A 15,968-nucleotide genomic window follows, 5' to 3' on the forward strand; every position below is an offset into this window, starting at 1 on the left:
ATACAGATGTTACAGACAGACACCAGGCCTGGGTGGGTCTCTGAATACAGATGTTACAGACAGACACCAGGCCTGGGTGGGTCTCTGAATACAGATGTTACAGACAGACACCAGGCCTGGGTGGGTCTCTAAATACAAAGCCTGGGTTTCTGCTGGAGTAAAATGAAGCTGCCCTCCAACACTGATCCAAGGTCTGATTTGTGTTTCTCCCTCAACTCGTTGGGGCGTTTCCTTCTCTTTCTTTCTTTCACCTTGTTTTCGGAGCCCTGGTCAGTCCTAAGTCCCCAGTGGTGCCGTGGATAGAAGTAGCTGCTAAGCAAAATCACCTCACAGAGACAACACTCACTGACACACACTGACGCTTGGAGAAAGGGAGAGGGGTTGTAAGGTAGCAGAGGACACTGGACAGGAGAGGGTTATACTGAGTTGGAAAGACTATTTACAATGGCCGTGTCTGAAATCTGTCTTGTCTACTACATCCGAAATCTACATACTGTGTACTAATCATACTACATAGTATTTAGAACATACTTTTTAGTAACAATGTATGCAGTAAGCAACAAAGATGAACATTCTAAGCTCATTCATACTGAGAAGGCGTCATGTAATGCAAAATGGCGCTTGTTCCCCGCCGCATTCACTATTCGGATAATTAGCTGTTGTCAAACGCATGTTTGACTATTGTCTTCCTCAATAGTGTGCAGCAAATTCTACCAGATGAAAAGCTGAAATTAGTATGACATCCTGGCCTTTAAAGTTTACTACATTTTCTAAATCTCACATCCTATAAAACATATTTTGGCATACCCAAAAAGCCTACTATTTAGAACACAAGTATGGGTATTCGGACATGGCCAGTTACTGCTGGTAAGCAGTGGCACTTAAATAAGTGGAAAGGAGAGGAGACTAGGAGAGGAAGCCACGTCAGAGTATTGAGATGCTGCCCAGTCCAGTACAAACCTTTGTTCCTCCTCCAGCTCCTCATCTTCTCCATCTGGCTGGTCTGCTGCATTCTGGGGGCGTATTTCATGGGTGCACATTCTGCGTCCACTTCTTCCATATCTGCTAAGAGAAAAGACCACCCCTCAGGGAACTGTAGGTGACCAAAGTCTCTTCCTGGAATGTCTACCGGCGCTGAGGCGGGGTTTGAGTTCCAGCACTGTTGGCCAGACTGTCAGAGATGAAGAGAGAGAGGAAGAGAGACAGAGAGAGAGAGAGATGGAAGGAGAAAGTGAGGTTGAGAAACATTGGACTCAGGGCCGGCTCCAGGCACAAGCAGCATAAGTGGTCTCTTAGGACCCCTGACCTTATGGCTTGGTTTTTGCTCTGACATGCACTGTGTCAACTGTGGGACCTTATATAGACAGGTGTGTGTGCATTTCCAAATCATGTCCAATCAATGGAATTTACCACAAGTGGAACCCAATCAAATTGGAGAAACATCTCAAGGATAATCAATGGAAACAGGATGCACCTGAGCTCAATTTTCGAGTCTCATAGCAAAGGGTCTGAATACTTATGTAAATAAGGTCAAAGCTTGTTATGTAAATCAATTATATAGCTCATGTTTTTGACTTCTCCCTTTATCTGCTAGGTGCTGATCTAGCCCTTGTCTGTCTGTCTCTCTCACCAAGTCTCCTCTACTCCTCACTATTTATCTTCTCCCCCCATTGCTTTACCTCTTTATCCCACTCTCTCTCAGAAGGATACTGACCTGACACCTGACTCTCCCCTTGTGTCACCTTGACACTCCCAAAGGCTTAGGTCCGCTCCCTTTCTCTTTCCCTGCAAGGTGCTGACACCTTAGTGCTTCCTCTCAGTATCTATGGTGATGGTTTAGTCAGTCAGACACAGTGTACTGGACTGCCACCCACCGTGCACTTCAGAAAATCATGCTCCAAGTAGCTTGTTGGCTACTAGCAGCATGGGCATGGCTAATTAAATTAGAGGTACTCTACATGTGTGATGTATTGGCCACGGCTCTTGTAGCCTATCTGTGTGATCATGCTTCTACACCTGCATTGCTTGCTGTTTGGGGTTTTAGGCTGGGTTTCTGTACAGCACTTTGTGACATCAGCTGATGTAAGATGGGCTTTATAAATACATTTGATTGATCATATAAATTAGTTGGATGTGCTGCAAATATTTTGAGATATTATGAGAAACTGTGTATTCTGATACATCAGTAATATTATAATTAAACATAATAGGATAGGCTACTCATACAGAACATTATATTACCGTAATGCCAGATTTCACCATTTCCTCGTGCACGGCAGCGTGGATCCTAACTTCAGCAGCGTGCATCCCCTCCTCCCAAACTGTCCTTCTGTCCGCTGCCACCGGATCCGTTATCTTCCCCACGAATCGGCATTCACTGTCCTCCTCCGGTTTGTCCGCAGAGGTTAGCCCTGCTACTGTCCCCTATTTCTCCGTAAGATTTACCGACGGTCCTGATTTAACTAATCCACTTTTCACCTCATCTCTCACGGACTGCGCCAAAGAGCCCTCCTCCCCTGAGTGATCTGCTTTGGATGCTGCAAAGCCAGAGGACGAGTCTGCAGCAGTAGTATCGTTGTTACTGAACAATGAGGTCACCAGAATAATAGCAAGAAACGTGGAGAATAGGCAATATAAAACTAAATGATATTGTTTCTGACAGAAAGTGTGTAGAATATTCGAGTCAGCAAAAGATGATCTGCTTATCATATTGTCTTCTATTTTTGTCTGTAGGCTCTACCGCTTAGCCTATACCGGAGAAATACTGTTAAATGAGCCTCTCCCCGGTATTCTCACTCATGTGGTAGTCAGTCCCAGTTTGCCTCCCCGCGTCCGGATGGCTTTGTTGCTGTAATATTACAGATAACCGTGTCCACTAGTGTAGCTCGGAGAATGTATGGTGCTTTCAAGTCAACTGGTAACTCGTACAAAACGTGGTCAAATCATGACGTCGGTGATTTTCTTTGGATGACCGTTCAAAACGWTTTTACCCAGTCGGAGATATTTTTTTCTTCCGAGTTTACAGTTGTCATGGACGCACTGAACACGGATGCATCCGAATTCCCAGTTTTATTGAACGCGACAAAGGTTTTAGGAATAAAAAAGTTGCTTTGACCGCGGTGACACGCATGGAAAAGAAACGTAATTTCCTTAATCGATGCGGTGCACAGGTCTATGGCCCGTTACAGTGAACGGCCAAAAGCCGTGAGGAGCGCACTTCTCAAACGGTCAGTGCTATGCGGGGTCCTTGGGACGTCCCTACACTAAACCCTCACCTTAACCGTTTTAAATGGCAACTTCAATGATGTAGGGACTTCCCAATGATCCCGGATAGCACTGACCCTTCTCAAATCAAAACAATCTTCACAGCTCAACCATGTTGTCAACAAGCATTGGAGTGGCACACACCCAATGACAAGAGTGTGCAAAGCTGTCAAGGCAAAGGGTGGCTACTTTGAAGAATCTCAAATATTTTCATTTGTTTAAGACTTTTGGTTGCATGATCCCATGTGTTATTTCATAGTTTAAGTCTTCACTATTATTCTACAATGCAGAAAATAGTAAAAATAAAGAAAATGCCTTGGGATGAGTATGTGTATCCAAACTTTTGACTGGTACTGTACATCTCTTTTCCATTAAATATATGCACAAATTTTCAAACTAGTTTTCATTAGGAAGGCAGATTTTTTTTTATTTTACTAGGCAAGTCAGTTGAGAACAAATTCTTATTTTCAATGACAGCCTAGGAACAGTGGGTTAACTGCCTTGTTCAGGGGCAGGACGACAGATTTTTACCTTGTCAGCTCGGGGATTCGATCTTGCAACCTTTCGGTTACTAGTCCAACGCTCTAACCACTAGGTTACCTGCCGCAGATGAAGTGTTATCAAAAGCAATSTCTTTTTTACGTGAAAACACAGAATCCTACTCATTACTCCACATGCCTATGGTGCTTTCAAGACAACTAGGGGGGGGGAACTAGGTTTAATCATGACATCAATGATCTTCAAGGCACAAAGTTGGAGCTCAAGAAAGATTCCAGAGATTGACTTTACTGTGCACAAGAACTGGCTTGTGCACAGTAAAGGGTCTCACAATGTCTTTTAAGTACATAAGTCTGTAGACCTATAGACGTTGAGTTTAATGGAAGATGAGCAAAGAGGAGTGCTGATGCCCATATTAAAGCAGCCACATATTTGGTAAATATGTCCATCAGCTTCATTCAAGGTGTAGCAATACAATCATTGACTAAACAATATTAAACATGTTTTTCCATTTTCAGAAGTGTAGAATTGCTAAAATTGTAGTATACTGTAACAACTCATGAGGAATCTAGTTTGAAAATCACTTAATGGGTATTGGCTAGCGGTGTGAAGGAGCCGATGGGCTCAAGGACTGTTAGGACAGATCTGGTAACAAAATAGTGAATCAAATAACCACAAATGTTTATTAGCATTCACCTAAAGCAGTTACAAGACATCTTGCGAGGGTACACAAAATCCACAGATTCATTTGTTAAGCTAGTGGAATGCCCTTCATCAAACCCTCCCCTATCGAGCCATAAGACTCTTCCATCAACAATGTACAACCAGCTCACAACAGAGGGACTAAACCACAATAGGAGGGGGGTTTGGGATAGCCTGGTGGAACAAGCTTGATCGAACAAACGTTAAAACGCAGCGATCAGGCTGGTTCCACCAGGCTAGGGTTGGGATAGAGAATGGGAAAGAGGAGTGTATTTGTACATCAGGAATGGGAAGAGACCATATGAGAACAACACAGGGGGAGAGATGGCGTGATCAGATCTACCACCACAGCTGTGATTGACTCTTACAAACCAGAACAAGGCAAACGGCAGCAGTAGCACCAAGACGAGCGCCGGGCGACAACTGCACCGGGCACTCACAGGGTACCGCAACACCCCCGCCAGCCACTGCACTGCCACCTCACCATCAGCACTGCATCGCACCTTAACAGCTAACCAGCAATACTCAACTGCTACACAACTGCGCCTAATGCACAAAAGATAACAAGAGAGGAGGGTTAGAATTCACAGGAAAGCAAACTTATAACAGATAAACGGCAAGAAAAAATGATCTAGTATACATACGTTAGGCAAAAAAAAAAAGCCATTGCTAGGCAGGTTAACCAATTACATAACACGTGACATTTGATACAATATTGGCTTATTATTGTTCCTTTTCACTTCCCTCTACATGTTACTGGTTTTGCTTAGAAAATAATGGAAACTATTTAGGGGCTAGTCACTCTCCCTTTGCTAAAATCAACTCTGCAAAAGAAAAAAAACACAGTTAACTCAAACCAGAATCTGTCTGTAGAGAATAAAAAACTACTAAATACAGAGAAAAGCTGTAGCTACTTCACCATAAAATGTTTTATTAACAATATCAAATCGAAATGCAACAAACCAGCACTAACAATAAGACAAAATCCAGTATTCACCTCACAAAACCTTTAAACATGTCCTCTACTCTAGTCATGGGAGTTACATCGCCTTGGTAAATATATAGTTGAGTCTTTCTGGGCAACCGAAACCAAATAAATCATTTTAGACCAAGTCACAATAACCTTTTGGTCAGTATTCTGTGGGGCGTAGAGAGGTGTCCACTGGCAGACTTATGATCTGGCTGGCGTCCGCAGAGAAGAAGTCTCCATCGTATCTCACCTGGAAAGAAAAGACAAGCTGTGTTGGTGACGGTCAAATGATACGCTGCTAGTTTGAGAACAGTTGATTGTCTAGTTGTGTCAATCTAAAGTCAAATGTACAGATCGACCATTCCATCGAGGACTTGTCGGTTTGTTTTTAAATGGCGATTTAACATGTCAATTGTCCATGTTACTGGTATAGAACTGACCCTTTCCCTTGTGGGTAGGAAATAAGTTCCTAACAGCGTCAGCCGTCTTCACACTCCAAGGGCCCCCAACCCAAAGCTACCTCTCAATATCACAATTGTTTGCTTATTTTTTACTCAGGCATTTATTGGACAACAAACCTTGGGGTCCTCCCTCCTTCACCAGTGAGACCACAGACACAGCGGTAGCCAGCAGAATTCTGTCTGTGGTCCTGTGAAAGTGCCGTACCTCACCACCACCTCACACCTCACCAACTGACAGCACGGACCATGCGTCGCCATTGACGACCTGCTCCATAGCAACCGCCATCGCACCCACCAACTCAGCAACAGGCAGGTCACATGGGCGGGTCGCGTCACACCACACTAACTGCTCTCACACTGCCATCTCTGCCACACCCCCACCTCTCTGTTTGACAAGAGGACCGCAGCTTGGAGGAGAGAATTCCACATTTAGGTAAACGAATGTTTAATTTTAGCACCCCGCCATAAATATAGCATCTCAAAAATAATAAGCCCATTTTATAAATATTGTAAACAATTTTAGCCTACTTTACTTCTGACCTTCCATGTAGATCAAATCCTAATGTTGGCTGATGTGTCAGTTTGGTTGGATGTAAAACATTGGTAGACACCCACACACTTGAATAAAAGCATTCAAGTGTTCAGATATCCAGCTTTATTTCCTGTCTTTACTTTTGTACCCTGCAACTGCATGTTACTTGATGTGTGCACTACTTTCTGAACTGGTTCTAAAACCTAGTTTACAATCGTACAGTTTCCCCTGCAACAACCCAAGGTCAGGATTCTGCAGTCTTGACTGGTACGCTGCAACACTGGTGACTAAACAAGACTAAAGTGTCACACTCAATATCAGACTGTCAAGGCTGCAGAACACTGTCCAACTGCATCTAAACCTGCCCTGTAGTCTCTCCTACACGAACCAAACCATCCTTACATATATATATGTGATGTCACACCCCTTCTCCCCTTCCTTGTGTACCGTTTTAATGGCTCCGGGTTGGAGCTGTTGTTACTAAGAGTCGGTTCCGTTGTCCTCGGGGGACTTGGGCATGCTCTTGGACCTCGACCTGGATTTGGAGCCTCTGTTGGAAGCCGGGCTGCGGGACCTGGAAGCACCACGGGACCTCGACCGAGATGGGGACTTGCTCTTGCGGGGGGTGCGGGACTTGGAACGGGATCTAGAGTAGGAACGAGACCGGGAGCGGCTGTAGTCACGGCCACGGGAGCGGCTCCTGCTCCGGGAACGACTGCGTCTGCGCCGACGGGGGCTGGCCGAACGACTGGGGGGAGAGGAGAAACATGGAGAAATCTTTACCTAGAGAAATGAACAGCAACGCGGGTTAAACAAGTCCCTGTCCTTTTGCTAGACTAATTGGAGATTTGCAACTCACAAACTCAACTGAAAACATGGTACCTAACTCTCTACAAAAAGTAAACAAACTACTTCGCTAGACAAAAACCCATGCAATTGATTAACTTGCCAACCAGTTAGCTTAGGTTTAAAGTAGCAGTCCAGTGAACAAAAATTGGAATAAAAAAAAACTCCTACCCAAATAATGTTGACTCATCCTACACTTTTATTTGTGGCCAAATCATTAAAAAAAATATAAAACCCCACCTCAAAATTGTACCTCAAACAAAAATGGCAATTTCCTCAGAGGATTAGCTTACCAATCAGCGGTCTACTTGCGTTAATATTTTTTATGGCGGTATATGCCCACACTATTCGGTTGGGGTACACCCACACCACATCAACACGGGAAAGTTACTTTAACATACTGTCAAACTTCAGTTAAAAAGCAGTTCTCAGCTGTTAGCAGCCAATAGCCAGGTAACGGTACACATTTTAGCAAATAAAACACCCAGATCGAAATGTATTGTTTACGAGGTTTAATGCTTAATTAAATAATTTTGTAATGACTCAAATTGCAATCATCCGATTTGAATTGCCAGTAAGAAACTGCTAGCCATTGGCTACTAACAGCAGAGAACTGGTAGCTAAATAACAAGCACAAACAGGGCCAATCGMCCTCTAGTGGCGAAAGTAAGAACAGACGAAATTGCAGTCAGGATTTTTTTTCTCCAGAGACACGTTACTAAGCCAAAATAAACTTAGCACAGTATGTAAATAATAAGTGCAGGAGATTACAAAATGTATAAAAATGCTGGAAGTGAATGCTGTAATTAAACAATTAACTGCACATGAGAAAAACCCGTGTGCATTAAGGAAATAGACATGCCATCTCTAATAAGCGCCTGGGTTACTAATTTATGTTTTACGGTACTTAATTACCATTTTTTAAAGGAAAACTACTTCAAATAATTCATAGAAATGTGGCAACACTGGATTTTAATCTTGGTTAACCCAAAATTAAAATGTAACTGAACTTGGCTGAACTTGGCCAGTTACGTAACTGAACTTGGCCAGTTACGTCATCGTTGCTGTAGTTACAACAATTGCTAGTTCCGATGTTTTTTTTAAAATCAAACTGAACCAATAACTTACCTCCTGCTCCTGCGACCATAGCCTCCGTGCCTCCTTGGAGGTCCACCGCCGCCTCGTCGTCCGAAGTGAGAGTCTGGTGGACGGCCATAGCGCGCCATCTGGACTCGCAGTTCCCGCCCGTCAAGCAAGGCCCCGTCCATCGCGTCCATTGCGTCTTCAGCGTCGCGGTTATCGTGGAACCGCACGAAAGCGAACCCGCGGCTCTCCTTKGTRTACCGATCGCGGGGGATGTACACGTCTCCCACCCGGCCGTACTTCTCGAAAACTCGTCGTAGTGTCTCAGGAGAAGTTCGGTAGGTGAGATTGTCMACTTTGAGCGAGGTCATACCCTCGACATCGGGCGGGGGCCTTCCGTAGCTCATCTTTGCTCCTCAAAATGAAACAGCCAGACGATTAAAAATYGAAAACAGACAGTACGGAACTTGTTTTCCAATTAAAACCTTTATTTTTGGTCAAATTCGATGTTGTTTTGCCGATTTCCAAGCCTACCTCACACACGGTTCTCTCAACCTCTCGCACATGAAATGGCGGCGCCAGAGCTTCCTTTTTCTGTGTGGGCGGGTTCAGAACTACTCCCGATGCCCTACAGTGCCCCATAGAGGACTGGAGTAGTACAACAGTTAACGCTCACTGATCATGTCAAGGTGGAAATAGCAACATTGTTCAAGTGTATTTTACGCCTGCTACGTTAGGTTGTACAAAAACATACAGTTTGCACATTATAGGCTGCAACGCTGTAGCCATCTAGCCTACGTGTTATGTTATCAGTTTCTCATATTGTTTTTATCATTGTTCAGTTCAGATACAAGCCTATACTTGCCAAATTGCCTATCAATAATTATGCGTGTAGCCTAAATTGTCTATTTCTGTCCAAATTTCAAAGACACATTTAATTTTATAGATATAATTACGCAGCTCTGCATGTCGTTGTAACAGTCACTATACATTGCATTATTAAGCCATCATCTGCTGCAGCATTGCAGTGATTCGTTCCCACATTTGGGGAAGGTCACGTTATAGCGAACCGGGAGCTGCCTGCCTGCTGAATTGTACTGCGCAAAACCCATAGTCCGGATTTGTGCCTGACGTCATGGGTAGCCACCATTAGATTCGTTCTTTGACAGTTGGAGCACGGAGAGTCCAAGCAAAGACCGCCATCAGCATCCCCGCACGGCCTTACAAACGGGAGAGAACAAACAGAAAAGATGTCGAGTGGACCGTTATACGGTGCTACATAGGGAGAGACCTCGTTTTCCTCCTCAAAGCGGCCCCCGAAAAGCGCTGCAGTGGAGAGGAGAATGCGTCGCTAAGTGAATGGATACATAGCTTTGCTGTTAAAGGGACGCAGTTGTTGCTTTTCTGCCTCTAAACAAACAGTGACAGTCCCACGGGGCTTTGGATAAAGCAGCAATAACAACAACTAATCCCCAGAACGAGCACAACAACTAGGCTACGGCTGCTAACGGCAGGGAACCAAGGACATAAACCAAGAATAACAATGGAAACGGCAGCAGGAACTGGTTTAAGTTAAAGACAATAGAGATTTTTGAGAATAGCGAATGTTTTCTTGGTATGTACGTTAATTTGAGCTTTTCTTTTCTGTGGAAATGGGAGCTTTGACCAGCAGACAAAATGCAGGAGTGGAAGAGGTCGATATACCGTCCAACTCGGTGTACCGCTATCCACCGAAATCTGGTAAGTGGTGCCTGTGCCTCATAGGCGACAGCACACTCATGAATAGGAGCGAACCTAGTCTGGAAACCCCACATTGAATTCTATGTCAGGCATAAATGAGTTTATCAGGATAGTTTCCTGTCATGAGCTGTACAAGCCAGAATGTTGAATATAATTATATTTTAAAGGCTCGTTGCAGTCAAAAACATGATTCCCCCCCCCCGTGTTTTATATATATTTCCATAATGAGGTAGGAATAATACTGTGAAATTGTGAACATGATGATATACCCTTTTTTGTGTAAGAGCTGTTTGAAAATACCGCCTGAAATGTCAACCTTTTTTGGTGGGATGGAGTTTTGGCCTTCCATGCTTATAATCACCATGTGTTAAATTCACTAATAGACCAATAAGAAAGAGAGTTCCAAACCTCTCTGTCAATAATATCTAATTTTCATTTCCCCCCTCCCCTCTCAGACCACTCTGCAAAGTCTTGCTTGAGAAATTACTCTTGCTAAGAAGCTATTTTTGTTTGTTTTTGACCATTTTAGTTGAGACCAATCACAGTAAGGTACGTAATTGTTACCCAGACAATATTTGATATTAAAGAGTCCACTTACATTTTTCAAATGACCGATTTTAAAATCTGTTTATGTATGGCCCTGTAAATCGAACCCTGCCCTTATGCTAGGTATAAGATACAACATGAGTGGTAATGGATGTGTGTGTGGAGGAGGATTGATATCCAAGGACACAGAAACAGCCAGTGTAACCAGACTCCCTGTCTGCCATTCTACTGCATCTGAATCTCTGGCTGCAGGTCCTTAGATTATGTGGAGGAGTGTGTCTGGCTGCAGGTCCTTAGATTATGTGGAGGAGTGTGTCTGACTGCAGGTCCTTAGATTATGTGGAGGAGTGTGTCTGGCTTTGTCTCTGGTTATGTCCAAAAATGGCACCCTTCTTAACTGCGCTACTTCTGACCAGGGCCCATCGTTCACTATGGGTATAGGGTGCCATTCCAGACTCAAACCCTGTTTCTGGCTATCCTTATAGTGCAAAGGGAAAGGATTACTGCCGCTACCTGGCTCTCCAACCAAGGTGCATAAATGTAAGCGCAAACTGAAGAAGAGAGGCTATTCAGCAACACTTGGATGATAATGAAATTAAATAAATAATCTTTATTGCTAATACCCAAATTATCTGGATTCTCATAGGCATACTTTCACCCAGCGGCGCAAATTTGGTTTTAGAAGTGGGGGGGGACATAATTTTTATAATACATTTTTTAATCCAGCTGGATAAACACTCCAAACAGCCAACCCGACCGCTTGGAGGCATCAACATGGTCCTAAAGCACACCGTTGCCTCGTTTTGTATCACATTCCAATGATAAAACTGGGGGGAACAAAAATGCCATTTTAGAATTTGGGGGGGCGTCCCCAGTGAAAGTTGCGCCCCTCACCTATCCAGTCATGACAGATCAGTCATTGCAGTTAAGAAGAGAGAATAGTTTTTTTTTTTAAAGAAAGTGGTATAAGACTGTGTTAGCATGCAGAGCTAAAGTGTATGAATTAGCCTAGGGAGCTAACACAAGCCTTAAAGTCTAAGGCTAGGTGGCTCATCACTTGGGTGTTGTTCACCGAACCACTTTCATCACCGTTATTGAGTAGCTATGGCCTGGCCTGGGATCTCTACTTGGATTGCTCAGCCTCAGCTTTGTGTGTGTGTGTGTGTGTCTGTGTCTGTGCAGAAATACACACAGTGGGCATTCAAGGGCAGTTGATAGGCTTACATTCCTTACAGCTGATTATAATTTGAATAGTATCTGGCTGTCTGCGTTTCTATGACCCTTTCAAAACATACATTCTAATTATTTCCCCCACCAGGCAGTGTCACAAAAAATGTGTTTTGTTCCTGATCAGAATCATCAACAAAAAAAAWTTCTGAGTTGAAAAACACAAAGTGGTTTTACAAGCACTGCTTGGGGGGTGGAAACAGCCAGAACAGCTACGTTGATTCAGACCAGCCAACCCTAGTCTGCAGTTTACCAGACATTACTTTACTGTGTAGCGAGACACTCGAGGTAGAAGTTGCCACCCTAACCACAGATCTAGGATCAGTTACATTACCTAAAACCGTAATCTTAGCAAATAGGGGGATAAAGACATTTCTGATATAAAATCAGTGCTTAGAGGCAATGTCTACTGTACCTATTCCCTATCTGTTTCTCCCCCTATTGGCTAAGATTAGAACCAGGGTTGGAACACCTTGTCCTAGCTCGGTGAGCTCCTTTAACTGTCCTCTGTTCAAGTAAAAGGGGAGAAACCTAATTGGCCTATAGTGTGTGTATTGGGATCAGGTTTGCTCACTCCTTCTTCTTGTTCCCCACAGGAAGCTACTTTGCCAACCACTTCATCATGGGCGGGGAGAAGTTTGACTCCACCCACCCCGAGGGATACCTGTTCGGAGAGAACACCGACCTCAACTTCCTGGGAATCAGACCAGTGGCGGTACTGATTCTTACACTAAGCTACACTACACTAAACCTGGGTTCAAATACTATTTACTATTTAAGGTATTTAAATTACTTTCAAAGACATTTGGAAGTAAGTATTCAGATATTTTTTATTTTAAAAGGCAAGTTGTTGAACATTGGAATGTATTTAGAAATACACTTGGCAAGTATTTGAAAATACTCAAATACACTCCCATGCATTTAACTCAGGTATTTGAAATCCTTGCCGTTTTTCTCTCTCGCTGTTCTCTCTCTCTGTGTTTTGCTCTCTCTACATTTTAGTCATTTAGCAGACGCTTTTATCCAGAGTGACTTACAGTAGTGAGTGCATACATTTTCGTATTGGTCTCCCGTGAGAATCAAACCCACAACCCTRGCATTGCAAGCACCATGCTCTACCAACTGAGCTACACAGGATATCTGTCTCTCTCTTTCTCTGTCTCTCTGTCTCTCTCAAATGCCGTTATATAAGTCATCCTGCCCTCTCTAAGCAGATGGCAATGTAGAGCCACATCTCTCTTCCCCACTCACTACATCTCTCTCCTCTCTCCCGTAGTTGTTAACTGTGATCTGCAGCACAGGTCTAGTGCATTTGAAATGAAATTGACCCCTACTCTGGATTTGTACAGCTGTGTGTGTGTGTACTTGCGTGCGACTGGAAGTACACAGGCCTGTGATGTTGGGGATTTAGACAGCAGCTTACTGCTGTAATTATGGTTGGAAAAGGATAGTGTATTACTGGAAACTTTTAAAGTTTACCAGTAAACTACCAGAATTTTGCTATCTTTCAAGGATTTGAAGTAATCTCACAAGACATGTAGTGGCCCTTTTGGGTATTTTAGATTATCACAGGTATTTGTAATTATCTCTGGCCCTCTGTGTAGCCTTATCACATGTCAATTATATCACACCATTAAATAAGATTATTTAAAAATAAACAAATAGAATGACAAAGCTTTAAAGCATTATCTTAAATATAAACCACAAAGTCAATGAATACCATTGGTGTTTAATATGCGCATTTCAGCATAATATCCTTTTTTTTAGGCACTTTTATTTATTTGACTAAAACAATATGTATTTGTTATCAATGTTTTGTGGTCAAACTGGTGTCAGTTGTGAAGAAAAGTCAATAGTTGGAGGAGTTGAAGAGTTAATTGAAAATAATGCCGTTGTTGATTAGATGTTTTAGTTCATTAATTAGGCTATTTTCTCTTGAACCATATGGTCTATCTACTAGAAAGTCATGGAAAATATGGACACATACAGTTGAAGTCTGAAGTTTACATACACCGTAGCCAAATACATTTAAACTCAGTTTTTCACAGTTCCTGACATTTAATCCTAGTAAAAATTCCCTGTTTTAGGTCAGTTAGGATCACCACTTTATTTTAATAATGTGAAATGTCAGAATAATAGTAGAGAGAATGATTTATTTAAGCTTTTATTTCTTTCATCACATTCCCAGTGGGTCAGGAGTTAACATACACTCAATTAGTATTTGGTAGCATTGCCTTTAAATTGTTTAACTTGGGTCAAACGTTTCGGGTAGCCTTCCACAAGCTACCCACAATAAGTTGGGTAATTTTGGCCCATTCCTCCTGACAGAGCTGGTGTAACTGAGTCAGGTTTGTAGTCCTCCTTGCTCGATATATATATATCGATGGTCATTATGGCCAAACAGTTTTATTTTTGTTTCATCAAACCAGAGGACATTTCTCCAAAAAGTACGATCTTTGTCCCCATGTGCAGTTGCAAACCCTGGTCTGGCTTTTTTATTGCGGTTTTGGAGCAGTGGCTTCTTCCTTGCTGAGCGGCCTTTCAGGTTATGTCGATATAGGACTCATTGTACTGTGGATATAGGTACTTTTGTGCCTGTTTCCTCCAGCATCTTCACAAGGTGATATTAATATGGCGCCGGAAGAAATGGCAGCAGTTTTACGGGTACCCAACCAATTGTGGGTTTTTTTCGCGTTATTTGTAACTTATTTTGTACATAATGTTTCTGCAACCGTATCTTACGGCAAAAAAGAGCTTCTGGATATCAGGACAGCGACCACTCACCTCGGTTTAGACAAAGATTTTTTCTACAACTAGGAGGACGCACAGGACATTCTCCAAACACCCGAAAGGGCCGACACTCCCGTTATTTGCAAGAGGAAGCGACGCAAGTACAGAGGACAAAGAGCCGGATGCCTCGTCAGGACCCGAAGAAGGCGAGTGGGAAAGCTGCCGTTACCGTCAATACTACTCACCAACGTGCAATCATTGGACAATAAATTAGACGAGGTACGATCACGAATATCCTACCAACGGGACATTAAAACTGTAATTTCCTATGTTTCACAGAATCGTGGCTGAATGACGACATATTCAGCTAGCGTGATATACGCTGCACCGGCAAGATAGAACAGCACACTCCAGTAAGACGAGAGGGGGGCGGTCTGTGCATATTTGTAAACAACAGCTGGTGCACGAAATCTAAGGAAGTCTCTAGATTTTGCTCGCCTGAAGTAGAGTATATTGTGATAAATTGCAGGCCACACTACTTGCCTTGAGAGTTTTCAGCTATACTGTTCGTGGCTGTTTATTTACCACCAAAGACAGATGCTGGCACTAAGACCGCACTCAGTCAGCTGTATAAGGAAATAAGCAAACAGGAAACCACTCACCCAGAGGCGGCGCTCCTAGCGGCCGGAGACTTTAATGCAGGGAAACTTAAATCAGTTCTACCAAATTTCTATCAACATGTTAAATGTGCAACCAGAGGGGGAAAAAATTCTAGATCACCTGTACTCCACACACAGAGATGCATACAAGTCTCTCCCTCGCCTTCCATTTGGTAAATCCGACCACAACTCTATCCTCCTGCTTACAAGCAAAAATTAAAGCAGGAAGCACCAGTGACTCGGTCTATAAAAAAGTGGTCAGATTAAGCAGATGCTAAACTACAGGACTGTTTTGCTATCACAGACTGGAACATGTTCCAGGGTTCTTCCAATGGCATTGAGGAGTACACCACATCAGTCACTGGCTTTATCAATAAGTGCATCGAGGACGTCGTCCCCACAGTGACTGTACGTACATAACCCAACCAGAAGCCATGGATTACAGACAACATTCGCACTGAGCTAAAGGGTAGAGCTGCCGCTTTCAAGGTGTGGGACTCTAACCCGGAAGCTTACAAGAAATCCTGCTATGCCCTGCGATGATCCATCAAACAGGCAAAGCGTCAATACAGGGCTAAGATTGAATCATACTACACCGGCTCCGACGCTCGTCTTATGTGGCAGGGCTTGCAAACTATTACAGACTACAAAGGGAAGCACAGCCGCGAGCTGCCCAGTGAAACGAGCCTACCAGACGAGCTAAATCACTT

General features: G+C 43.3%; 2 protein-coding genes across 11 annotated transcripts in view; one reads left to right on the forward strand and one right to left on the reverse strand.

Moving 5' to 3' along the window:
- Positions 1-4,426: 4,426 nt before the first annotated feature.
- Positions 4,427-8,949, reverse strand: LOC111968155 (serine/arginine-rich splicing factor 2). Of its 6 annotated transcripts, XR_011480365.1 has the most exons (4): positions 8,402-8,949; positions 6,875-7,175; positions 5,588-5,684; positions 4,427-5,010 (listed from the first exon to the last, which is right to left on the reverse strand). XR_011480365.1 is itself a non-coding variant. In XM_023993728.2 (3 exons), the coding sequence occupies exons 1-2, from the start codon at positions 8,761-8,763 to the stop codon at positions 6,908-6,910; spliced, it is 630 nt and encodes a 209-aa protein (XP_023849496.1). In that variant the 5' UTR covers positions 8,764-8,949; the 3' UTR covers positions 4,427-5,684; positions 6,875-6,907. The 6 variants fall into 6 exon arrangements, 3 of the variants coding, with proteins under 3 accessions (XP_023849496.1, XP_023849497.1, XP_070301107.1); XR_002877841.2 differs by having other exon boundaries at positions 4,427-5,684; positions 6,013-7,175; XR_002877842.2 differs by having other exon boundaries at positions 5,588-7,175.
- A 24-nt stretch (positions 8,950-8,973) lies between these two features.
- Positions 8,974-15,968, forward strand: part of LOC111968146 (E3 ubiquitin ligase RNF157) — a 31,065-nt gene continuing 24,070 nt past the window's right edge. For all 5 annotated transcript variants that reach the window (XM_070445005.1, XM_070445003.1, XM_070445001.1 and 2 more), the window contains exons 1-2: positions 8,974-10,096; positions 12,466-12,584. In XM_070445005.1, the coding sequence (XP_070301106.1) occupies positions 10,009-10,096; positions 12,466-12,584 (207 nt within the window). In that variant the 5' untranslated portion in view covers positions 8,974-10,008. The remainder of the gene's footprint in view (positions 10,097-12,465; positions 12,585-15,968) is intronic.

This window comes from Salvelinus sp. IW2-2015, linkage group LG8, assembly GCF_002910315.2.
Source record: "Salvelinus sp. IW2-2015 linkage group LG8, ASM291031v2, whole genome shotgun sequence".
Classification (NCBI taxonomy): Eukaryota; Metazoa; Chordata; class Actinopteri; order Salmoniformes; family Salmonidae; genus Salvelinus; species Salvelinus sp. IW2-2015.